Source organism: Calliphora vicina, chromosome 4 (assembly GCF_958450345.1).
Source record: "Calliphora vicina chromosome 4, idCalVici1.1, whole genome shotgun sequence".
In the NCBI taxonomy this organism is placed as follows: domain Eukaryota; kingdom Metazoa; phylum Arthropoda; class Insecta; order Diptera; family Calliphoridae; genus Calliphora; species Calliphora vicina.
The window spans coordinates 1,961,269-1,985,955 of record NC_088783.1 but is presented as its reverse complement, the minus strand read 5'-3'; the positions used below and the strand labels follow the sequence as shown (position 1 = coordinate 1,985,955).

The 24,687-nt window shown below is 29.2% G+C and overlaps 7 protein-coding genes across 8 annotated transcripts; 2 read left to right on the top strand and 5 right to left on the bottom strand.

The window, feature by feature from the left end:
- Positions 1 to 1,260: 1,260 nt before the first annotated feature.
- On the bottom strand, positions 1,261 to 4,468 carry LOC135958822 (trypsin alpha-3). The gene is made up of 5 exons (XM_065509732.1): positions 4,288 to 4,468; positions 3,434 to 3,635; positions 2,824 to 3,109; positions 1,645 to 1,870; positions 1,261 to 1,437 (listed from the first exon to the last, which is right to left on the bottom strand). Exons 1-5 carry the CDS (start codon positions 4,337 to 4,339, stop codon positions 1,319 to 1,321), a joined length of 885 nt encoding a protein of 294 aa, XP_065365804.1. The 5' UTR covers positions 4,340 to 4,468; the 3' UTR covers positions 1,261 to 1,318.
- Positions 4,469 to 4,722: 254 nt separating this feature from the next.
- pck (Claudin superfamily protein pickel) lies at positions 4,723 to 7,396 on the bottom strand. The gene is made up of 4 exons (XM_065509670.1): positions 7,236 to 7,396; positions 6,901 to 7,109; positions 5,574 to 5,769; positions 4,723 to 5,516 (listed from the first exon to the last, which is right to left on the bottom strand). Exons 1-4 carry the CDS (start codon positions 7,315 to 7,317, stop codon positions 5,230 to 5,232), a joined length of 774 nt encoding a protein of 257 aa, XP_065365742.1. The 5' UTR covers positions 7,318 to 7,396; the 3' UTR covers positions 4,723 to 5,229.
- A 551-nt stretch (positions 7,397 to 7,947) lies between these two features.
- LOC135956983 (uncharacterized) lies at positions 7,948 to 16,820 on the bottom strand. Of its 2 annotated transcripts, XM_065507622.1 has the most exons (5): positions 16,668 to 16,820; positions 10,802 to 10,957; positions 10,654 to 10,736; positions 8,246 to 8,428; positions 7,948 to 8,166 (listed from the first exon to the last, which is right to left on the bottom strand). In XM_065507622.1, exons 2-5 carry the CDS (start codon positions 10,929 to 10,931, stop codon positions 7,972 to 7,974), a joined length of 591 nt encoding a protein of 196 aa, XP_065363694.1. In that variant the 5' UTR covers positions 10,932 to 10,957; positions 16,668 to 16,820; the 3' UTR covers positions 7,948 to 7,971. The 2 variants fall into 2 exon arrangements, with proteins under 2 accessions (XP_065363694.1, XP_065363696.1); XM_065507624.1 differs by lacking the exon at positions 16,668 to 16,820 and having other exon boundaries at positions 10,802 to 10,982.
- On the top strand, positions 11,178 to 12,268 carry LOC135956683 (trypsin-1). The gene is made up of 3 exons (XM_065507232.1): positions 11,178 to 11,397; positions 11,461 to 11,814; positions 11,876 to 12,268. The coding sequence occupies exons 1-3, from the start codon at positions 11,272 to 11,274 to the stop codon at positions 12,266 to 12,268; spliced, it is 873 nt and encodes a 290-aa protein (XP_065363304.1). The 5' UTR covers positions 11,178 to 11,271.
- LOC135956681 (chymotrypsin-like protease CTRL-1) lies at positions 12,378 to 13,108 on the top strand. Its single transcript, XM_065507231.1, has 2 exons — positions 12,378 to 12,761; positions 12,818 to 13,108. Exons 1-2 carry the CDS (start codon positions 12,378 to 12,380, stop codon positions 13,106 to 13,108), a joined length of 675 nt encoding a protein of 224 aa, XP_065363303.1.
- LOC135956984 (mpv17-like protein) lies at positions 13,096 to 22,083 on the bottom strand. Its single transcript, XM_065507625.1, has 5 exons — positions 21,941 to 22,083; positions 13,971 to 14,116; positions 13,769 to 13,902; positions 13,482 to 13,613; positions 13,096 to 13,408 (listed from the first exon to the last, which is right to left on the bottom strand). Exons 2-5 carry the CDS (start codon positions 14,110 to 14,112, stop codon positions 13,229 to 13,231), a joined length of 588 nt encoding a protein of 195 aa, XP_065363697.1. The 5' UTR covers positions 14,113 to 14,116; positions 21,941 to 22,083; the 3' UTR covers positions 13,096 to 13,228.
- Positions 22,084 to 23,360: 1,277 nt separating this feature from the next.
- LOC135956678 (uncharacterized) lies at positions 23,361 to 23,834 on the bottom strand. Its single transcript, XM_065507228.1, has one exon. It carries the CDS (start codon positions 23,832 to 23,834, stop codon positions 23,361 to 23,363), a length of 474 nt encoding a protein of 157 aa, XP_065363300.1.
- Positions 23,835 to 24,687: the final 853 nt, after the last annotated feature.

Here is a 24,687-nt window from a genome sequence, read left to right as displayed (position 1 = left end):
ATAATTAGAAATGCTGAGAAAATTAGATACTATTGTTGTAATTATGCTTTCAAAAATAAGGTGAATGGTGAAAGTGAGAACAGGAATAACCCTGAATATTTTTTACTGGACATGTTTTGTCCAGTAAAAAATATCAACATAAAAGATATGTTTAAAACATGGTTGCAAATGTAAACAAAACTAAAATATTGAAAATAAATACAATTTAATTTAGTAATTTATTTTTACTCTCTAAAATAAAGTTACTGGATATTTTTTACTGGAAAGTACACGAACACACCTATTGTTTACTCTTACAAGAGTTTTGAAAGACCAAATATCATCAAATAAATTAAAACTAAATATTTACAAATAATACAAATCAATTTTATTTATACACACATACATACATATTTGCCATATGACTACAGTAAAAAAAACTGGACGCAAAATATTTTCCTATTTATTATAAATGAAGTATGTATGTATGTGCGATTGAGATGTGTGGTACATATCGTCACCTAAAATGCAAAATATCGTAACAACAAAAACACCAAAATCTAATGTTTGATAGAAAAAAAATTAAAATTTTAATTGCGAAATGTGTTTGTCAATTTGTTTAATGAATTAATGATTCAATGGTTTTTTGTCCATCACTTTAAACATGTTTGATATGCTTTGCATTTTAGGTAACGATGTGTATATTGGATCGGTGCTGACCGATTAAAAGTTCAATACATACAATAATTGTTTAATATTAAGAATACTATTTATGCTGCTGTTTAATGCAATAATGTTATTATCCATTGCAATGTGTTGTGGTTTTCCATTAGGAAATAAACAAAAAAAAAAACAAAAAAATAATTATATACAAATTTGCAATACAATATTAATAATAATTTACATATCGTCGCGGAGCCAACAAATTATTTATTGCTCATCAGATTATATTTGTGGGAACATGGAAAAAAATACCAACAATTCATCATGTTTTTATGCAATATATTTGGAATCTCTGTACTTTAAAAGATATTAATAATTAATAAGTAAAATTGCTATTGAAATTTTAAAACGCTCTACTCTATATGTCCTTGTTGCCTCAAACAATTTTCTATAACTTTATTAGTTCCGAAATCAATATTAAACTGCATAAACTTTCTTTTTGTAATCTTTTAGCACTGCGGCGATATGTAATATTCTGTATTTGTATCATATGAATTTATATGTAATTTTTATTAATTTGTAAGTGTTCTTTGTATAATCTTTAAAATTAAAACAAAATTTAATAATTTGTTTAAATAAAATGGTTCTATTATTTACATAAAACTAAAATAATTTATTACACATACATAGATATAAACATAGTTAACACTAAAATGGAGAATATGGGCGTTTTCCTTTTACCCGAGTTGCGTTCCGCAATCCATTTGTTATAATAGTGGACATCAGCGTAAACTCCTACAGATTAAAAATAAATGTTTAATGATACATATTTCAATTGAATTTTCATTACCAGTAAATTCTTACTGATTACTGAAAAACTTTCAGTAATAACTATATCAGTAAAAAATATACTGAGAATGAAAATTAATTTGCACTTTACTGATTACTATTGTAAAAAATAATGTCTTGAGCAATTTTCTTTGTAAAGTAGAATATGTTTACCTGGGTATCCTGGCTGCGCACATCCTGATCCCCATGACACTATACCAATTAATGTGTTATTAAACACTAATGGTCCTCCGGAGTCTCCTTGACAGGAGTCGGTACCTCCTAAAATATAACCCGCACATATCATACCATTTAATAAACCACTGCCATACGATATTGAACAGACGCTTTTCAATATCGTTGTTACATTTGCAACACGTAATGTCGGCGATAAAGAGCCCTATAATTTGAAACACATACATATGTATATATAAAAAATATATTTTTATTTTGATGTATTAAAGAATGCAATGGCCCTATTTTCTGGATATTTATAGATTGGGGAGTTGATTTAAAAATTCGAAAAGTACATTTTTTAACTTGGAGCTTGTTACAGCAAAACAAATTTAAATTTAAACAAGTAAGAGAGCTATATTAGGCTGTGCCGAATCCAAATTATCCTTCACCAAATTATACTTCAAAATAAAAATTTAAAATATTTTTAGGTAAACAAAATTTTTTTTCCAAAGTTGTTTTTTTGAATTGTTATTTTAAATTTTAAAAATTTTTTTTTTGTTTTTTAATTTTTTTTAAAAAAAAATCGGGTTAAAAAATTTTTTCCGATTTTGACCCATTGTAGGTCCAACTTACTATGGTCTTATATAAGGTCTTTGAAATATCTATCATTAGATATCCATATTGTCTATATTAATGACTTAGTAATCCAGATATAGGTCAAAAATCGAGGTTGTCCTGGTGGACCGATTTTGCTGATTTTAAATAGCAAACTTCTCGAAAGCATGTCTGACAGAATTATTGAAGATTTGGATCCCGAAGATATCTGGAGTCTTCAGAAAATTGATTTCAACAGACAGACGGACATGGCTTAATCGACTCCGCTATCTAACGAAATATAGTAACAACGATTAACATTTAACGGCTGGCCTTAATGTTAAAAATTATCAGTTTAAAATTAAACCTAAATAATTTTTTTGGATTAATTAATTAAACCAAATGGGTTGTGTGGGTAAAATGCTAAAAAAAATATCCTACTATAGATATACTACAAATGGTGATGTTTTTTTTAATAATATCATTATTTAATTTTGTCCCTAGCAATGTAATTATAGTTTATTTTGAAATAATTATACATTCGTTGAATTATTAACATACACACGAATTTGTTTATCTTACCCGCTCTGTTTTACCCCATCCGGATACTTGACATGATACTCCTGCTGGTGTGGACGTATTTGCCAAGGCTATTGCGGCGATCGTCAGGTGTGTTTTATTAACAGGCAACCCTGTTTTTAAAAACATTAAACCAATATCGTCGCGCATGGTATCCATACTAAATGTATTCATATATGCAATGGACTTGACATGGGAAACAATAGTGCCATTAACGCGTTGATAACGATTCAAGGTACCCATAACAACTATGAATTCATGCGCTTTACGGTAACGTTTCTTATCAGCACTGCAAAAGACCATAAACAAAAGTTACATATCGCTACCTTAATATAGAAAGGCCCTAACTAACGTTTACATTACTTTAGAGGAGGAGGAAACAACTTAATAAAACTTAAAGTTCTGTAGTTGCAATTTTTTTTTTAACACAGACTTTTATGAAGGTCTTCCAACCAATTTAATGTTGTGACATTTAATTTTATTAATGGTGTATTACGGGATTATCTATCGAAGTATGCAAAAAACTAAATTTTGGGAAAAAACGAGTTAGGGCGTTTCTATATAAAGGTAACGATATGTACATACAATAAATCACACCGTTTACATCACTTACTCGTAAAGGCAGTGTGCGGCAGTCAAGACTTTATTGAGTCCCACAAGAGCACCTCCACATATGTGGCCATTACCGAAGGTAGTATCGTAACGTTTCAGTCTTATGGAAACTTGAAACTTTGCATGTTCAACCGTTGCTTCCGTACCGTTTATAATTCGTGGTGATGGCGGTCCCGCTGATGAGGGAGTAACTATGCTACATACTACAGAGATATAAAAAATACATACAAATTTATCAATGATTCATTCATTAACCTACAATTTCAAGATTTTTTTTTTAATTTTTGTTACTTAACAAAATGTCATTATTTCAGATGATAAAGATTTTATGTATCAACAAAGTAACATAAATATGTACATGAAATTAAAAGCTCGAGTTTATTACTTTATCAAAACTGCATTTTAATGAAAGACTAATGAATTAATGTTATTTTGTACTACTACTACACCACAGGAAAGAGGAAATTTCAATTTTGATTTATCAAACATTTTACAATTCGTCAAATTAAAATGTTTATCAAAGTAACAATTTGTACGATAAGTATTTACTTGACAGGAATTTCCAGTAATTGTTGACTAAAGAATGTATAACCAATCAAACTGAATGATTAATACTACGCATGAAGACTGATTTGAATTTTTTGATAAATCACCCGAAAAGTGTTGTTCACCTGATATTAAAAAATGCTTGTGCATAAAATATACAGTAATTAAATATGACTTTACATATGGAATATTTTGCAAATATATGTAAATAATTACATACTTTCTATTCTAAAATGTTTAACAGAGATGAAGAAAAGATTTTATAAAATACCCATTTTTGGGCCAACAGATTTACACATATGTACATACTTGCAATAATTAAATAGATGATTTTCAAATACGATTTTAAAGTTCTTAACATAGTTATTGTGTTTATTTTGAAACTTTTACTTTGAATCACTTTTTGTTTCTTCGTCAGATCGTTTGTTTATTCACACAGTTATTTTTCTCATTCACATCAACTATTCTTTTTGACGAATTCTTTTTAACTGAAAATAAAGTTATTACAATATAACTTTAACAACAAACTGTATGTGTTGATGAATGAGTGTATTGATAAATCGAAAACTAATCAATTGCAAAACATGCTGTATGAGCGAAATAAAAAATACGTAAATTATTGATAAAGTATTCTTAAAGAGATAAAAGGAAATCTTATCATTATTTTGCTGAAAACCGAATAAAAAGATATGTATGTATGCGTATATAGAGAGAACAAATTCAATATTGAAAAAAATAAAAACATTTTTGTTTTATTTATGTATATTTAAAAATAAATTTGTATTTATATTTTGTTGTCTACAATTTTATAATAATAATAATAAAATATAAAATGTATAAAAATATTCGAGAGTGTACTGGTGTAAAAGGACGGCATAAGATCGATTAATGTAAGAAAATGTATATAAAACATTACGATGAAAGTATGTATTAATAGAAATACTTAAATATTAACTACCATTCTAAGGCACTTTTTCAGTTTGATATAAACATACAGCTGCATTCGAAATGAAAAATCCGTGTCTAACTAAACCGTGATTACCCCTATCGGTAAGCACGGTTTTCTCATTTCGAATTAAGGCGATAAAAAAATAAGTATTAAATGAGCAAAAAAAAACAAGAAACAAATGTTTTAAATGGACGGGTTTGAAGTGATCCGAGAGATTCGGAATTTTTAAAATTAAATATTTTATATAAAAAAGTAAAATATATGGAATGTTCTTCATATTGAAGCATCTGTGAGATAGTGTTTTATATGTAACCATGTAAACTTCTTGATTGACTCTGGTGATGTCTCGGTGCTTGATAGCCCGGTTCTTGCATTTCCATTTGCATCACCAAATTCTTCTGTTCACCTCTCATTTCATATGCCTCACGCGCTTCACGGTGTAGTATTAACGCAGCTAATCCCAGTAAAATAAAAGTTACTACAGCCAAGGCATACGACCATCCCAAAACATTAAACTTGGGATACATTAACCAATCGCGGCGGTAGGCACAGCCTCCAAATATACATACAGCTAAAAACATGAACAGAGCTGGAAAAGGGATAAAAATTAAGAAAACAAAATTCGAGTAGAAAACTCTCAACTTACAAGAAATAGCAGTGCACAGGTATGAAATACGGATGAGCAACCATTCATATTGCAAGACGGCTTTTAAGGGCATTCGAATTATAGTTAAGGCCAAAATGACCAAAACGATAAAAATAAGTATAAACGATAATGTAACAAAGGCCTGAACGGACATCAGCCAACCGGGCAAAAGCCACTCTCGTATAACATAATATTCCTGAAATTATAAGAAAACAAATTTACTCATAGATACATACATATATAATAGCAAACCAGGACAATTTTCAGAACTTGTTCTAAAATAACTACGCAATTTTTCATTGAAATTGAGAAAATTCTAAATTAAATTAAGAATTTCAATTTTATATTGAAAACGTTAAGAAAATTTACATAGACCGGGAACTGGAAAAAAACTCAAACAAAACAATTACACAGAAAAGTTAAGTTAAAAGTTTTAACATTGTTTTTTTTTTACTAATCGTAACCAACTTAACGTGGCCCCAACATGCAATTGATACCGCAGAAACAATTCAAATGGAGAGGTTCGTCAACTGCCAAAAGCGCAGTGTATTATTTATGGCGAGTAATTAAATTTCAAGTTTCTCAATTTTATTTATTTATTCAATCAGTTACAGAATCCTAGCCAATATGCCATAATAGCTTTAAATTTCAAAATAATCAAAAAAAACCTTCTGCTAAATTTGTGTATTGCCGCTTACGATAATTTGGCGGTGAGCTCGAATTAAAATTTATAAAAATCTAAATAAATTTTAATTGGTATTTTCTAAATTTTAAATATAAATTCTCAATTTTCATGGTGTATTTATTAACAAGGTGAAGAAGAACACATCTGATTATTATTTGTTTGTTTATTTTATATTTTAATGGAGTGTAAGGTAGTATGGATAGACGAGATTACCTCCTTTACATTTTCCCAATTTTAAATTGAAATGATAAATTTTATTTGGACTTTTCTCAACTTTAATTGGAATTTTAAATAAAAATTCTCAATTTCATTTGGATTTTTCACAATTCTCTCAATTTCAATTAGAATTTTTACAATTTCAATTGGAAAATTAATCATAGAAACAATACAAAAATTTCTCATCTGCTCCATGGAACTGGTTCCTAGCGTGATAATTTCAAATAAAAATTACTAACACAAGAACTTGTTCCAGAAGTGATCCTAAGAACGTGTGTTTTACGATTATGTCGTTAACGAATTATATGTATACCATTTTATACATTTCCACAAAAAATCATGTAAATAATGGAATGAATATATAAAAAAACAATATATGTATTAAGTATATACCCATGTTATAACAGATTTTAACTCGATACTTACATGACTGAAAATATTATGACATCCTGTAAACTTGCGCTGAAACTGATAGTTTGGATAAGTAAAATCCTTAAAGCAATATTGCCATAGACCCATATTTTTAAAGCTGCTACGTGTTTCCTCGTATGATTCAATCCAATACGGAGAACAGAAAGACATCATCATAAAGAAATAACCCACAAATGTAATTGTGGCTCCGAAAACTACGCCGTCTTTAAAATGTAAATAAAATTATTTTAATACATAAATCATGTAAAATGTCAGCGGAGTCTCAAGCAATCAACAAAGTAGGTGTTGTCACACTTCAATTGTTCTGTATTTTTTTCATTCATACTCACTTGTGGCTCTCGGATAATCATCGTTCTTTTCAGTTCCATTGTCTGTTGTGTCCGTTGACGGCTGCTTTCGAAAGTTATGCATTTCTTCAGTACTTTATATTACAATATATATGTTTAAATTAAATAATTTTAAAAATGAAACCAAATTAATTAATAAAAACTTTAAAACAAGTCGATGTACAAAAACAGCGTCAAGAAATGTCAAGTAAAAAAAACAACACCCTAAGCAGAGTTACCAATCTCTTACATACTCCCTTACATGATTGCATGAAAGCGTACTAAAATTTTAATACTAATTTTATAGTGATTACGAAAATAACAACTCTGTATGTGCAAACTAAATTTGGCAGCACTTTTTGAATTAGAAAGGTGGTGGGTGGGTGTTGTTGGTTGTCGTTCTTCCAGTTCTCATCACAAATAATCCATCCCACCAGTGTTGCAAAATGTGTTTCGTGGTGAATAAAAATCGATAGCCGAACATTATTTGTGTTGAAAAAAGTGTGGTGAATGAATAAAAATCGTGGTGAATTTTATGAGATTTACCTCGGCCGCAAAAAATAAATTTTTTTAAAATTAATAAATTGCAAGTTGAAAAAAACCGAATTTAAATTTATTTTATTTACATTTATTTAAAACAGAATTCTACAAAACAACAACAATCTACATATGTATGTATAATATATTACATGTATTTATGTATATGTATGTAAGTAACAAAACTATAGTGAGATTTTCATTAACTTTCTTCTTCCATTTTCTTCACTAGCGAATAATTACTTTCATCATCAATTTGATGATGTTCTAAATGTTTCATATAAGCCAAAAAACATGTCCACAATAAACTACATACACTAATGAAAGGAACACGATTACGTTCTGGTATTACAGAGAAATTGATTGTAGCCACAATCGGCCATATTGATGCACCAATCTAATAAAAAGGCAAACAACAATCATAATTAGCTGGGACATGCAAAAACAAATGTATGCCAATGTCCGATTACACTCACCTTATAGGTAGGCAGAAACTTTTTGCTTACTTCAGCTGCAGCCTCCTCTACTGTCTTCAATTCCAACAAGCTCATGAAGAAGTAAAAGCACACCATGGCAGCAGGTGTGTACGATATCGTCTCAGTAGCAGCCTTCATTACAGCTGTTTTCAAGGATGTTTGTGGCCACATAGCCGAAGAAATCTAAGAATTGTAACAGTACTTTAATTTAGAGTGTAAAAATACATTTACTCTCAATCTAAAAAATATCCAAAAAAGTACGCGAACAACAATTTGTAAAAATAAGTTGTATTTTGTTATAAATCAATTTAAAACGTTTGTTTTGTGTTATTTTACTTCTTTTCTTTGCAAAACTTCTAAATTGTGTTAATTTTCAACTTTTTTGTTTTGTTTACATTTGCAACAATTTGTTTTAAACATATTTTTCATGTTGATATTTTTTACTGGACCAAAAATGTCCAGTAAAAAATATCATGTTCTCTATCTACGAACTGTCACTTTTAACACTCTCTTGTTCTCTCGTTACAAGTTTTTAAAAGTAAACGAACGGAATCCCGTAACTCCCAGTGATAATTTGTACAAATTATTACAAATTATCAAGTACGCGAACACAACTAATATCAACATAAAAATGTGTTTAAAACATATGGTTGCAAATATAAACAAAACTAAAAAGTTGAAAATTAATACAATTTACAAGTTTGCAAAGTAAATATGTAAAATAACACAATACAAACGTTTTGAATTATTTATAATAAAAAACAACTTATTTTTACAAATTGTTGTTCGCGTACTTTTTTTTGTAATTTTTCAGATTGAGAGTAATTTATTTTTACTCTCTAAAATAAAGTTACTGGATATTTTTTACTGGAAAGTACGCGAACACACCTTTTTTGTCTTGACAACTGGATACACAAAACATGATATTTAACAGATTGACAGTCCGAAAATAAGCGAACTAGTTCAAATAAAAAACATTTTTGAAATCAAGTAAATTTTGAAATAGTTTAATTTACTTTCAAAATAATAAACACTTTAATAAAAAATCATATCTCTATATTAAAGGTAAATATGTATATACCCGCTGGAAGAGGGCTTTGAAATGATAACCCAAATAATAGAAATATGTACATTAAGGATATAACTATTGACATTTTTTGCAAATATGTATGCAAATTGGCATAACATAGTTGAATAGAGCATTTAAAAATATTAAATAGGTACCACGGTATTATTTTTTCGCGGTTGTTAAAAAAGTTCACGCACCAAACGTAATAAGTGTTTTATTAAATATTTGCAATTATTTTGAAATTCAAATACATATTTTATTTTATTAATAACTGCGGACATAAAACATAATTTTTAAATAAGTGAAGTGTCCCTCACACTAGCAAAAAAAAAAAATAATTTATTTATATAATTTTTTATAGAAAAAAATTGGTTTATTTTAGAAATTGGTGTTGGTGCGTGATTTTTTTGATTCCAAATGACCTAAAAAATGATTTTCATTACTTATACAACATTGGCCTTCACATGATAGCATGCCAAAAATTTCGTTATTTATATCCCTAACTTGGGGCTTATACGATCAAGTTTTGCCTTTCAAGTTTTAATACACTCACACTTTTTTACGAATTTGATATCTATCAATTTCTCATTCAAGTTAGTGTTTTAATTTTCAAACAAAAAAACAGCTGATTAGATTTGTTTGCACAATTCAAACTAAAAAAAAAACTTTTTTGGAAAATGATCCAGTCATGAACGGTTATTATAGACCCAACATATTTTGGTAAACATCCTGAAGCAAGTCAAGGTTTAATTTGAGAGGGGTAACGAAATCACTTATGTCCTCTCCATACGAAGTGAGTCGCTCTAACATTAAATAAAAACAAGAGAGCAATATTCAGCTGTGCCGAATCTTATATACTCTTCACCAAATTATAACAATTTTAAATAAACAAAATTAATTGTTTTTTTAATTTATGAAATAGTAATTTACCTTGTAAATTAAAAATTGTACTAAAATTTTTTTGTTTTGTTTTCGCTGGGGTAGAAAATACTGAAAAAGGTGTTAATGAAAAGTTGAATAACTTTTACAATTTTCATTCGATTTAAATAATTAGAATTATGTTTTGTTAAGAACTTAATTTCCTTTATACATTGGTATACATTTTTATAAACTTTCATATCAAAATAAGCAATGAAAAGCGACTAAAATCAAAATTTCTTAACTGTGTATTTTGAATCCTCTCAGCGGGAGCTAGGTTTTGATTTTAGACCCGTAGTTTCTTGGGGAAATTTTCTTAGAATTTTTCTTATATTACGTATTTGCTATACGCCTGTTGACCAAAAAAATTTACCCACCCTAGTGTACATAAACGACATCGTTGTAGAGAATTTTTACTTACCTTAAACCAGCCGTATATTGTGGGCGCTACAAAAAATCCACCATAAAGACTAAATCGTAGAACACGCCACCAATCGTAGTTTCCTGAAACAATTAGATGCTGCAGAGCTTCATAAAGAATGTGTTAATTTTTCATCACTAAAACTTACCCCATCGCTTTCCCTCAAATGTTTGTTGTATTAAACTGCTCGTTGGCCATATAAGACTGTAGGAAACCATACCCCTCACTATTGGATACTTGGTTATTAATACTTTGAATTTCTGCAAGAGCATAGACATGTTGCTACCAATACTTTGTTGTTGTGCTGAAATAAGGAAATTTGTTGTTGTTGTTGCTTTTATGAAACCCTTATAAAATAACAAAACGTAAGCGGTAACAAACATTGACCTTGATTCGACGTTCGAATGAAAAGGGCGGGTAGTAGATAGAGTTTTAGTCTAAACAAACGCATGTTATCAAAACCTTCAGTGAAAACAGTATCGGAGGTATGTAGGCCAATGTATATTGTTTGGTGTAAGTATATTGAAAGCTGATTTCACTACAGCAAATGCTTTTTATAAAAACCTTTCGTAAACTGTAACAGATCATCATAACGGTAGCGAATACGTAATTGCGAACATGTTGGAACACAAACATTGCTTGTTGTTGGCGCTCATTTTATGTGTGGCCATTAAATATGCCATGGGATTCGATAGTAAAATTGTGAATGGCTCAATGGCTTTGCCAGACGAATTTCCATTTATGGTAAGATGAATGCACATTTTTAAATTTTTGGTTTTTTGATTGTTTCACAAAAACGCTCTAAAGGTTTCTCTGAGACGGGCATCGTCAGGACGTCACTCCTGCGGTGCTTCGCTTCTAAACCGTGTTTGGGTTTTGACAGCAGCTCATTGTGTGGTAAGAACAAAGCCAAGTCAAATTAATGTCCAATACGGTAGCATTGAATTGAATCAAAATTCAACGGATCTGGCCAATGTATCGAAAATATTTGTCCATGAGGGCTACGATCCAGCTAATCAGTACATACATGACATTGCATTGTTGAGGCTCGATAAGCCGGTCAATGTAGAGAAAGATTTTGTAGGCGTTCGACTGCCCGAATTAAATGCCACCACTGACAATCAAACGCCAGTCACTTTAATCGGTTGGGGCTTAAATGCGGTAAGCTGGTGTTGAAATATCAAATGTACATTATTTTAAAAATTATTTAATACAATTTTAGACTGGCGGAGTAGTGCAGCAGTTCTTGCAAAAAGTTGATTTGGAAATATTCGACGATGACGAATGTAGTACGAGGCATGGTTTACAAATGCATTCAACTACTATTTGTGCCGGTGTACCGGAGGGCGGTAAAGGTCAATGTAGTGGTGACTCAGGTGGTCCTTTAATTTTAAATGGCACTCAAATTGGTATTGTTTCGTGGTCTCGCAAACCTTGCACAAGACCTCCATTCCCAGGTGTTTTTACCGAGGTATCCGCCTACGTTGGATGGATTCTGGAAACTGTTCTCGATGCCGAGGACGATGAAGACGAAAATACCGAAGGACTTGAACAAATATTGAGTGGAAATTTAATAGTAGTTCGTGTTAAAAATCCACTGAATGTGAAAAATTAAGATATGTAAATTATTTGAAATAAATATACATACGAACCATACATATGCAATTGTGTTTTACTCGAAACCATATAAAACTAATAAATAATCTAGATTTTTAAATTATTTTATGTATGTAAATAGAAACGTTTTATTGCAGATATCTTTACGTTTAACTAAATCCAAAAGACATTTTTGTGCTGGAACCATAATAAACACCAATTGGATTTTAACAGCCGCTCATTGCTTTACCTACATTAAAAGAGCCGACGAATTCTTGATTCAATACAACTCAACGCTACTTAATCCCATCCAGCCACAATATGCCATTGCCTCCGATGTAATACAACACGAGGGATATAATCCAACCATTACCATCCATGACATAGCGCTAATCCGACTAAAGGATCCTATAAACTTGACTACAAATTTACGCGAAGTGCAACTAGATAATGGTTACAACATGAGCTATGAAACCATCACAGGATACTTAGTAGGATGGGGCTTAAATGGGGTGATTAATCTATCAACTAATTAATTACTAAATATATTAAGTAATCCCGTTTTCAGACCGACGGCGTACTGGCAAATCAATTAGAGAAAGTAAATTTGGAAATTATCACATTAGACGAGTGTCGCAAGTGCCTAAAATCGTTCATACATAATTCGAACCTGTGTGCTGGGGGAGTTCAGAAAGGTCAGTGTTCTGGAGACTCTGGTGGACCATTGTTGCATGAAAATAAACAGATTGGTTTAGTATCATGGAGCTTAAAACCCTGTGCTTCTAAGCCAGGCATTTTTACAAATTTATCGTATTATACCAAGTGGATAAAAGAAACAATAAAACACCAAATCAAATAAATGCACTTTATTAATTAATTAATTATCAACACTTTTTAACATATAATAACACAAGAATTTCCTTATACACCCTACTACAAACTAAAATTGATCTAACTAATAACTAATACACACGGAATTTTATTGTTCAATTGTGTTGCTCCGATGTGTTTCGTGATGATCGGATAATTCCTTCGTTTTCATATAGGCTAAAAATGTGGTCCACATTAAACTGCAAATACTTACAAATACAAGACGATTTTTTTCAGGTATCATGGAAAAATTTATTGTCTGCAGAATCGGCCATATGCATATACCCACCTAAAAGAATATAAAAAGATCATCATAAATGCATAAAATTATATTGAAAATCATGAGCCAAATCAATACTAACTTTGAATGTTGGTAAAAATTTCTCTTTCGTTTCCTCGACAGCCTCAGATAAAGACTTCATTTCCAATAAGGACATACCCATGAAAAAGCTGGCACAAGCAAATGGACCATACGACATTTGCTCAATGGCGGCCTAAAAAGTCACACACTTTACTTATGCTATTTACACATCGTACTCGTTCAACAATACCGTATTAATTAAAAATTTTGAGTTAATACAGTGTTGTTGAACGAGTACGATATGTACATATGTATATAAGAATTGTACATATTTGTAACCGTTATTACCTTTATCAGACCAGTTTTCAAACTCATTTGTGGCCACATTGCTGAAGTTAATCTAAACCAGCCATATAATGATGGGGCTACGTACAGAGATCCAAATAAACTAAATCTTAACATTCGCATATAGTCATAGGTTTCTTTGAAATAGATAATGTATTATATTATTAGATTTATGTTTTGTATCTTATAGGATTTGAATACTTACTGAAGTTTTTACCCTCAAGGGTTTGTTGTATTAAACTTCCGGTGGGCCATAAGATCGCATAAGATATTGAACCTCTGATCAAGGGGTGAGTGGTGGTAAAAGCACGCCATTGTGTTCTTATAAATGTGAGTGTTAAAGGCATCGTTCTATTTGTTTTTTTTTATAATTATTAAAAAAATCACTTTGCTTTAACAAATTTATTAACTCAATTCTGTTAATACCAAGAAGTGCAATATCTGAACAAATTATTATTTTACACCAACAATGTCATCATTGAATGATTTTTAATTTGAGTTACACATTTCTTATAAATTAATTTCCTAACTCTCATTAACAATAAGAACTTAAATTACAGTTAGGTCGTACTAATATTCACCCTTATCGGCAATTACATGTGAAATTTATGTTCTCATTTCCCTCGAAGAGAAAATTGCTATCGTGATATTGCAATGTACGTTTCATTCACAATAGTTGATTTTGTTCCTAACAGCTCACTATAGTTCAAAGTATCACTTTTTCCGTGCGAAATTCATATTTCGAAGTTGTTATTATTCATTATTTTTTGATGTCAACCTGTTACTAAAGCCCCAATGCAATCAAATTCGCAATTGGTTTTTGTAAAATACAAAATACTGCTTGACAGCACGCCTTTAAAGTCAAAGTTTCGATACATTTTTAAAAATTTGTGAATAGTATCAATATTATATTGTAACTTTTAACCGTTAATTGTGGAAAGTGTGTGAATAATTTTAATAATATTTAAAATGGAAAACAACGAGACGTCTAAGTACTTAATTTTTCTCTCCTAATTATTTGGAAACTATTTCCCTTTATATTACAAATTACAATTTTTAAACATAACCTTAAAGTAATTTCTTTTGATTACAAAACTTTAACTTTATAGAAGCTTTTAAAAAAATGTTAACGTTTGTTAAACTTGAAACAGAAAGAAATAAATATACTGAAATGTTGTGAATTTATTCCACTTTATCTCATACTGCGCATTTTTGCGCTTTCTGTGTAATTTAATTTTTTCTAGGTTACTGTGCTATAAAAAAAATTAACTTTATGAAATTTGGCTAAAAGAACGCCCAAACGACATAAAGTATGATGTTATTATTAAATATATTTTGAAGAAAATTAGTGCTCCTGTTATTCCTAAGGGCTGTAAGAAATTTTTGGATGAAAAAGTCCGCCATTATTCTACAATTACTTAAAAGTAAAATGTCAAAAATGCAGAATAAAGTAAGATAATTTTCGATATGGGTTAATGGTGATATATGCGTTCAGATTTGTATCTTTGGTTATCAATGACATCCACAGTACACAAGGTATTAATTCATTCGAAGCAGATGATAGAAAACACAGACGAAGAAATAGGATCGTTTTAAAAATTTAACATACCCGAGGTGTCCTACTATGGGGACCCCTGGCCGCACCCCTGGTGAGCCCATGCGGTCAAAATTCAAAATTTAACTCTTCAACACTTCTTCTTTGCGCATGTCAAATTTTATTCAAATCTAACTAAGGACTAAGGATTTAGAAATTACAAAATTTATTTCCATCTTTTTTTTCTATACCACTGTGCGAAATTTTATCTAATACTTCAATTAATATTTTGAATCAAATGTGTTTACAAAATGAATTACTGATTCAACTAATTTGACTGAAAACTAATATGAAATAAGTTTTTTCTAATCAAAAGCAATGAATTTATTTTATTTTTCTCCTGATGGGTTAATAGTCTACAAAGGGTTAATTTTTTATTAAAATTTGTTGAAAATAAAAGTATTTCTACCTATGGTCCAATTTTGGTATCAAACAGTAGAATACTTTAATAGTTATTAATTTCGCACGGAAAAAGTGATACTTTGAACTATAGTGCAGCTGTTTATTGATTACAAAATTCCATCTAAAAATTTCACAACATGAATAAGGTGTAAGTGGACCACCTCGTCCAAAAAGGTAACGGAAGTAACTATAAAATATTTAATGAAAGGATTTCAGGAAAATGTGAATAAATTTATAAATACCGAGTAATATGCCAATATTTTAATGTTTAATGAATTTGTACAATATTTGAATACAGTATTACGTATTTTTTAGATTTTATATATTGAACGGTTTAAGTTTTATTTAACTTATTAATACAGGTGTATGTAAGATTTTTTTGATCATCCATTAATTGCTCAAAAATTCATATCAGAGCATTTACGAATGAATATTGGTATGTAAAAAAACATTTATTCAACAATTCCATAGCCCGAGATAACATTATCCAATTTGACTCAAATTTACAGTGCTGCAGTTTGTTACTGAATTTACTAATGAATCGTATTTAATTGTATGTATTTCTGACGGTATTCCTAAATTTCATTGTTTCTCATTCACCAATAAATCGGCAGACTTATCGACGCCATCACACTTTGTTTAATTAATCTAAATTATCTTGAAAATTTCTCAATAGTCATCCAAAAGACAACGTATTTTATTCATATGTTGTTCAACTTATACATGTGTATATATATGTATACATTATATTTTTAAATAATTTCACAAAAACTGCAGGAAATAAACAAAATAATTTTTCAAGTTCAAGGCCGAAATTTTTACATAAAACAAGGTCAATGTTGCGCAAAATAGTTTATTAAAATACATAATTATGTTTATTTTACACATTTTATTTATTTCAATTACCTCATAAAATCGGTGAGTAGTTTGATTTTTTTTTTCGATTTATTATTTATTTATTTTGGGATACACATTTATTTAAATTATTTAATTTGTACGACTATTTTGAAAAATATTTTAGAACACTACTTTTGTATTTCTGTTTCACTGATCTAAATGCTAGAATAGTTGAGTGTGCACTAAATTGAATTTAATCGAAAATGTTTACTCAGATGTACTATATTGTAATATATAATGAACGTTGTTAGTTTTAGTGGGCATGCAAAAAAACGTCATACATTTTTTTAAAAATTTCTAAGAAAGAAAAGAAAATTATAAACGAATGAATCTCTTTAAACATTCGGAAAATTGTAAAACTATTCTCTAAACGTTTGGTGAAAGTGGAAATTTTATTTATTTAAACTTTTTACATATTCTACAATGAATATGCAATCATTTGAATTTTCTTAATTATTACATCATTTATTATTACCAGTGTATAATAGTGATGTTAATTATTACAACATCAAAAATAATAATAATAACCCTCGTATTCAGAACTTAGCTTAGGGTTTTAGTTAGTTAGACGACCTATTACAGTCATATTAGCTCGGTTCAATTACATTACCAACCAGTAAATACTTTCAAAGAGGGAATAAAATAAAATTTATAAAAATAAAATTCTCAAAAATGGTCCGTCCATTTTCAATATCAAACAAACTTTATCAACAGAGAGTATTTCTGTCAGCCAACTCCTTTCGTTTGGGCCCTATCGTGTTCGCCAACATACATACATACAAACGGACATAGATAAATTTTCAAGTAACATCGAACCTATATATGTAAATATAAAAATCAAATCATAAATACCTCAGCACTGCCTGTATCACTAAGATATTTTCAATCGTTCACGGACTATCGAATTATTTCTAAAATAAATTTATTGACAGAAACCCTGATCAATTTGGAGGAACTCAATTTTCGGAGTAATATAAAGCACGAAATATTCTTTGCATGTACTATGTATACTACCACCTACTTTCTTTGGAATAGTGAATTACAGATTTTGGTCGTTACTTTGGTAGATAGATTTGAGCATGCTGAATATAAGTTTGTTCATTATATACATAAATGAAATCTATATATATATAAATGAAATGGTCCATGTATGTAATGGCATCACGTGAGAACGGCTGGAGCGATTTGGCTGATTTTTTTTGTATTCGATTCGAAATTTTCAGGAGATGGTTTGTAAAGAAAAAAAATTAAAAAAATTCGGGTAAAACTCGGAAATTCTTTTTTTTGTGAGTCCAGTCAACTGTAATAAAAAAAGCTCCCTAAAGTGTGCAGTAAAATTAAGATATTTTATTTGCAATTAAATAAGAAAAGGCTGGTGTGCGTGGGTTGGAGAAACTTGAAGAACTAACATTAGTAAATGCTACCGGGCGAAGCATTTTTTTTTTTTTATATATTAAACTTAAATGTATGTAGGTAATTTTATATTAAAAAAAATATATTAATATTTGTTTCCATAATCATAATAGTACTACATATACTATCTATATAAGTTTCCTCTTTTTCATTTCCGCTGTTGCTACTTATATTTCGTTACTGGATACGATAGATAGAGCAATTGATATTTTTCACTTTCAGAAGTACAATTTTTTGTAATTATTTTTCTATCACAAATTATTATGTGATATTTTTAAAATTTCGTTAACATGTTCGAGTAAAATAGAACGCTTAATTAATTATTTTATATTTATTTTAAGCCACTCTTCTTAGCAAAAGCTTTTGTACAACAATAAGGATAATGGAATTATACAACAAAATGGCAACTTAAAAAGCTTTTATATATTCATTAGATAAAGTACAATCGCCGGAGGTTTAAGTCGTGTTGAAAAGTGTCTGTCTGTATTAAAAAATAATTTTATTAAGCAAATTTTAATAAATTGATATTAAATTATGTCAATTAAGTGTGTAATGTAGATATTGAATAATAATAAAAATAATTACAAAGTGTTTGTTTGTTATAACTATTGTTGTTTGTTGTTTAGTGAGTGAATGGAATTTAGTTTCTGTTTTGTTCTTTCTATTCGTCGTGAAAGTAAAGTTAACGAACGAATGTGGTACTTTTAAAAGTGCTACTACTACTACTATGTACATATTTTTTAAGCAAATTAATAAAAGTGCAACTAAAAATATTCTTTATGTGTTTTATGTCTTTATCGTTGCGAATGTACATTTTTTGTGTACAATATACATATTAAACTAAAACGAAATTTTGAAAATATAAAGAAATACAAATTGCATCTTTAAACAAGGAAGTCGAGAGGTATGTCAGACACATTAATAATTTTAAACAGTTTTAAATATAACGTGGCAATTGTAAATTAAATATTTTCTTATAGAAAATTAAGAAAAAAATTTCAATTAAAAAAACAAAATATTCCAATGCATAAAATATATCAAAATATAACAAAAAATTATAAAAATTAACAGAGCAATTTCAAAATAATAAAAAAATGCATTTTGTTTTCAAAAAAAAATCTGTTATTCGCATCTGTGTTTTCCGTTTCTTGTTGTTTGTTGCCGCGTTATATAAGAATCGTGTAAAAAAAGTCGCGTATTTGAAAAAATGGTTGCTAATTAGAGTTCGCGTTATACCGAATTCGTGTAAATAAAGTACCGCGTAAATGGAGGCTTACCTGTATTTAAGTAAAAATATAACAAATCAAAAACTAATGCATTAAATTAAAATAAAATGGTCCATGATTTCCCCTAGCTCCATACAATTGCCTCCAGAAGTACTGTTTGAGCAGTCACAAATATATTGATTATGCGGCAATCCTTATAAAATTTTGCACAAAATAAGTTGTAAGTACTCTGAAATTATACTGTAGAGTACTGCGGAAATCGGGCTACATTTGCCCCTAGTCCCCTTCAGAAAATAACTTGAACATAAATTTCGTAAAAGTGTAAATTGTGTAAAAGCCTGTCAATGCAAGAGAGACGTGCTGCTCCCTGATTCAAATGAAAAAATCTGGCTGCGTTTGGATTTGAAGCGAGATTAGTATTATAAATATGCTGAAATTTAGCATTCTAACCCCCATTAACACGAAGCCTGGTTATGGCCTAACTAATAGTTATACTGTCGGTTAAAAATATTTTTGTATGTAAACTGTCAGTTTAACTATTAGTTAATACATAACCAGACTTCGTGTTACTGGGGGTAAGTATTTTGGGTGCTTTAAAAATCTTCCTAAAATATCAAAAATCTCATATTTCGGGATTTGTTAATCCCGAAAAATCCCGGGATTCTTTTTCACAAATCCCGGGATTCGGGAATTGGCATCCCTATTTTACACTCTACTGTGTACACTTATTAATAGACCTTGTTTATAATAAATACGCTTGTGTACAGAAAGAACACCAGCCAAAGTAAATTAATAAAGTAGCGACAGTACTACAACAAATACAACATTTACAAAAACCACAAGCAATTTTGTTTTTGGTTTAAGGTCTGAGCTGTCAAAGTTGCCTGTTGTTGTTTTTGCTTTTGGGCTTGTTGTATTTTTCGCCACAACAACCACAAGTGAATTGACAGATTAGACCAAGGCGTATTTAACAAGGTGACAGCAGTGGCGAATTGAAATAAATACAGGCGAATTCACTTATTTTTTATATATAGAGTTTGACATACGGACGTACGGGCGAATATTTTTTATATATGTAGTTTGACATTTGTGCGTGCTATTTCTATAATCAGCTGTGCTGCCGATGGCACCTTATTAAATGCACCTTGGATTAGACCAAAGTAAAAAAAATAGTCAGCTGTTCTACTGAGTCTACTTTATTAATTTACTTTGACACCAGCTATGGCAAGGCGAATTCATACAAGGTGGTGGCAGTTCTACAAAAACAACAATTGATCTTAACAAATGTTAAAAAACATAAATGAAAAATTAAACAAATATGTATTAAAACTATGAGCTATGGCGTTGAGAATTCAAGTTTTGTTTGTGTTTATTTATGTGTAATGTGTTTTCAAAGCAAACTATTTGAGTTCATAAGAATTAAGAATATTTTAAATGGGAATTCTTTTTAATGAAACGGTTCTTTTTTAAGCTTTGATTTGTTTTATTTCGACTTACAATGGGCAATACTTTAAACTGGGACTTTCATAAGTTTCAATAGAGTTCATAAGAATTAAGAATATTTTAAATGGGAATTCTTTTTAATGAAACGGTTCTTTTTTAAGCTTTGATTTGTTTTATTTCGACTTACAATGGGCAATACTTTAAACTGGGACTTTCATAAGTTTCAATAGAAGAAATATGTGATATGTGTGAACATATATCCTAGAATATTAGTTTTGTTCACAAAACTATATTTTTTTTAAATCATAATTTGGTAGTTTTTTACAAATATTTTTGTGGGAAAAATATTTTACGTGTAGCACTTCTAGATGTTAATGGCAGTATTAAAATAATGTTTGTTTAAATTATATGTAGTACTATTTGTTTATTGTTTAGAAAAAACAATAAACAAAAAAAAGGAAATTATAAAGTACATACTACCTACATTAGGATGGGTCGATTTAGCAATATTGTGCCATCGATTATTCGATAGCTTTTGGCATGAGGAAAAAAAGTCCACTACGACATATGTATCAAATTACTAATCATTTTCGAGGCGCCCATATTTCAGAAAAAATAAAAAATTGACTGTTATTTTTAAGGCTTTTGTAGTATTTAATAAAAAAAATTAAATTTTCTTTAAAATATTACCTTAAATATCTGTCGAATTTTTTTTTGTCCTTACAAATCGGCCCACCCTAACATACATGTTATGTAAATTTTCATACAATTATTTTCCATACTTTTTTTTAAAAAAATTATCAAAATAGCGCATTTTAATCGCTACAATAGTGTATCTTTTTGTAACGTCATGGCTTTTTGTGAGAGATTTAAAAATAAATAAAAAACACGAAACATGTGACGACATCAGCTGTTTTTCACAGAAATACTTCCGCAAATATTTGTAGTTACATTTTTTCTAGCATACCTAGTATGTATAGTGTTATTTATTATAGTATATGTATGTACATATATTAAGCATCGATTTATTGAGGAGTACTTTTAATATCCTATATGTAATGTCGTTCCTTTAATGAACGTGGAAACATTTGTTAGATAATAAAATTATGACATCCATCTGATAGATAACACAATTATTATTGTACGCAGGTTTTCAATTTGTTCAAAAATTGCAAGTCTTGCCATTAATTAATAACTTACAGGTATTTATTCTCGTTTTAATTGTTAAAATTTATTTTGTACTTTAGTTTTTAAATTCTATAATAATAATAACTCTTATTTATCACATTTTTTTTTTTGCTTCAACGCAAAAAATATTTACGTTATTGTCGAACAATCAGAAATTTTGCACTAAAATTAATAAATAAAAAAAGCTTATTAATGAATGAATAAACGAACATTGTAGCCAGATTCTTTGAATTCACTATTAAATGGGATTTCATTATGGGAAGAGATTTCTTTGGATTTGTTTATGTATGTTAATATGTTTGTTAATTTTATGCTACTTAAAAAAAAACATGTATTTTGTTGTTTTGTTTACAGAATATTAAAAAAAAAATAGAGTCGAAATAATTTTTTATTACTCTTACCCCCATTAACACGAAGCCTTGTTAGGCCTTAACTAATAGTTATACTGTCGGTTAAAATTATTTTTGTATGAAAACTGTCAGTATAACTATAAGTTAACACATAACCAGCCTTCGTGTTACTGGCAGTTAGAATACTAACTTTATTTACGTAGTTAATAACTTTAGATACATTTCAATAAATAACAAATTATCAATTATTTCTAAAAAAGTTCAAATTAAATTAAATTTCCTAGAAAACATTACATTTACATTGCCTCATAAACAAATATACATACGTAAATTTATAGAACACATTTTTTCAAATGCAGATATACATTTGAAAAAATGTGTACTTTAAATTTACGTATGTATATTTGGTATTCTAGGGTTAAAAAACTGTACCCTATACCAACACATGAATATGGAAATGTTTACTTTTTACCTTTAACAAGACATTTTGCGGATGAATGCCATTATCTATCTGGCAACACGGCTTAAATAATTTAAACTATAAAAGCTTTTCTTCTCAAAAGCTTTTTTTTAATGAGAACATAAATTGTTTGTACTTTCGTGCGGCACTCACTACTGTTATTAACATATTTATTAGATTTATGTTATTATAATAGGGTTTCCACTAGAAGAATAATCAACTGTCCTCTACTGGATTTAAAACATTACAAATATGTATAGTTTTTCTTAAAAAATCAAATGTTTAAGTAATTCGGGGATGTCATAGAATTCAATTATTGTCGGAAACGGTTTTGAAAACGACAGAAATAGTACATTCGTCTCGTGCAATCGAAATTTATCGCTTTTATACCTATTCGATCTAGAATTAAATTCTTTATCGATTAAACAAAAAATCTATAATAAAATTTTCATAGAAATACAATTGCTGTTATTGGAATTTTATTGTTATTATCGCCAATATAAACAATGTCGTTCTAAATATTATTCTCCTATAACACGTATAATATAATTTTAGAAATACGTTAAAATATCCCCTGCCCTCAAATGAAATTGTATGTTCCCAGAAGAATCCTTATAAATGTTTATTTGCTTATTTCATTCGATTTCAGAATAGTTTTAAATTGTTCTCGGAAAATAAAATCCTGATATTTTTTTGCAACATCTGCACAGCAAAACGATTGTTCTGGATTGTCTCGGTAACATTTTATTAAATCTTGCCTCAAGTCTGCAATAGTTTCATTAACATCGTCCACCCATGCCAATGGTTTTCCAATCATCGTTTCAACTTTCTCCACAGATTTGTCAAATTGATATTCCTCTAATTCATTATATTTCCTTTGAAATACATCTTGGGCCTGTGTCCAATTGTGGGGCATTTCTTGTACTGAACCGTACGAAAAATTCGTTTGTTGTTTTTCTTGTTGGCTTTCTACATATTTGTCACTTTCTGTATTACTTTCCAGTCGCGAGACCACTGAAGGTGTAACTTGTATTGCTAAACCACGTTGTGGATTTTCTATGCGCACAGTTTGCGAAGTAGAATTATGAGCTCCCATTTGTGAGTTGAGAACTTATAAAATTAATAATTATTTTGACTTTTGGGAAATAGTTAATCAATTTTGAATAATTTTTATTGAATGAAATTTAAGGTTTTTTTTTTACTACTGCAAACATTTTTGGATATCGAATGTAATATGTACATTAAGGCCATAACAAAATTTTGGCCCTAGTACCACGCGACGGACAATTAATAGTTATTTATGATAACATTTTTTTCCCGTCATTTTGGAAAAAACTCACCCACAAAAACGATTTTTTAAAGTCAAAATTTTCTCAAATTTGTATTACATTTTTATTTTTTTAAAGTAAAACAACGGATTCTCTTCCAGGTTGATACATGGGTGGCAAATGAAATTTAAAAATTGTACCAATCAGCATCAGAAGTTGTACTTTTTTTTTTTGTAAATTCCAGTGAAATTTCGGGATTTTTTTAAAGTTACAATGAACAAATGAACAGTTGTAATAAATAAATTTGGATCGATTCCATTACATCCATTCATTCTTTTGGTTCTAGCAACAGATATTCAGTTGATCGTAGATTAAATTATCGAATTTTTGTCACCTATCTAACATTTTTTAGCCACAGCAGAAAAATTCGGTCATTAAGAATTACAAATTCTATGGATATTCATATTCAACAGAAAATAATGGCAGTAATAATGGCTTAAATTTGTTTATATACTTTTTGGTTTGAAAAATACTTAAATTACGAGTGTGACACGACTAGTAAAATGCCGCTATTTTTTCTTTATTTCAAAAACTCATAATAGGGGGGTCAGACGGCATGTATTTCTTGTGTATTGGGACATGTATTCAATACATATGGAATTCCATGTGTATGTCAAAATT

Bases quoted from the DNA above. Each gene is read 5' to 3' on its own strand.
- LOC135958822 (XM_065509732.1), bottom strand. From the start codon at position 4,339: ATGTTAAGAACTTTAAAATCGTATTTGAAAATCATCTATTTAATTATT. The intron at 3,110-3,433 runs GTAAGTGATGTA...GGTCTTTTGCAG, and splicing joins GCCGCACACTGCCTTTACGA to TGCTGATAAGAAACGTTACC. The intron at 1,871-2,823 runs GTAAGATAAACA...TTCAAATTATAG, and splicing joins GATGGGGTAAAACAGAGCGG to GGCTCTTTATCGCCGACATT.
- pck (XM_065509670.1), bottom strand. From the start codon at position 7,317: ATGCATAACTTTCGAAAGCAGCCGTCAACGGACACAACAGACAATGGA. The intron at 7,110-7,235 runs GTGAGTATGAAT...TACATTTTAAAG, and splicing joins TGATTATCCGAGAGCCACAA to ACGGCGTAGTTTTCGGAGCC. The intron at 5,770-6,900 runs GTAAGTATCGAG...TTATAATTTCAG, and splicing joins GTCATAATATTTTCAGTCAT to GAATATTATGTTATACGAGA.
- LOC135956983 (XM_065507622.1), bottom strand. From the start codon at position 10,931: ATGTCTATGCTCTTGCAGAAATTCAAAGTATTAATAACCAAGTATCCA. The intron at 10,737-10,801 runs GTAAGTTTTAGT...TAATTGTTTCAG, and splicing joins ATTTGAGGGAAAGCGATGGG to GAAACTACGATTGGTGGCGT. The intron at 8,429-10,653 runs GTAAGTAAAAAT...TACAATTCTTAG, and splicing joins CAATATACGGCTGGTTTAAG to ATTTCTTCGGCTATGTGGCC.
- LOC135956683 (XM_065507232.1), top strand. From the start codon at position 11,272: ATGTTGGAACACAAACATTGCTTGTTGTTGGCGCTCATTTTATGTGTG. The intron at 11,398-11,460 runs GTAAGATGAATG...AACGCTCTAAAG, and splicing joins CAGACGAATTTCCATTTATG to GTTTCTCTGAGACGGGCATC. The intron at 11,815-11,875 runs GTAAGCTGGTGT...ATACAATTTTAG, and splicing joins TCGGTTGGGGCTTAAATGCG to ACTGGCGGAGTAGTGCAGCA.
- LOC135956681 (XM_065507231.1), top strand. From the start codon at position 12,378: ATGTATGTAAATAGAAACGTTTTATTGCAGATATCTTTACGTTTAACT. The intron at 12,762-12,817 runs GTGATTAATCTA...TCCCGTTTTCAG, and splicing joins TAGGATGGGGCTTAAATGGG to ACCGACGGCGTACTGGCAAA.
- LOC135956984 (XM_065507625.1), bottom strand. From the start codon at position 14,112: ATGCCTTTAACACTCACATTTATAAGAACACAATGGCGTGCTTTTACC. The intron at 13,903-13,970 runs GTAAGTATTCAA...TCTATTTCAAAG, and splicing joins CCTTGAGGGTAAAAACTTCA to AAACCTATGACTATATGCGA. The intron at 13,614-13,768 runs GTAATAACGGTT...GTGACTTTTTAG, and splicing joins TGAAAACTGGTCTGATAAAG to GCCGCCATTGAGCAAATGTC.
- LOC135956678 (XM_065507228.1), bottom strand. From the start codon at position 23,834: ATGGGAGCTCATAATTCTACTTCGCAAACTGTGCGCATAGAAAATCCA.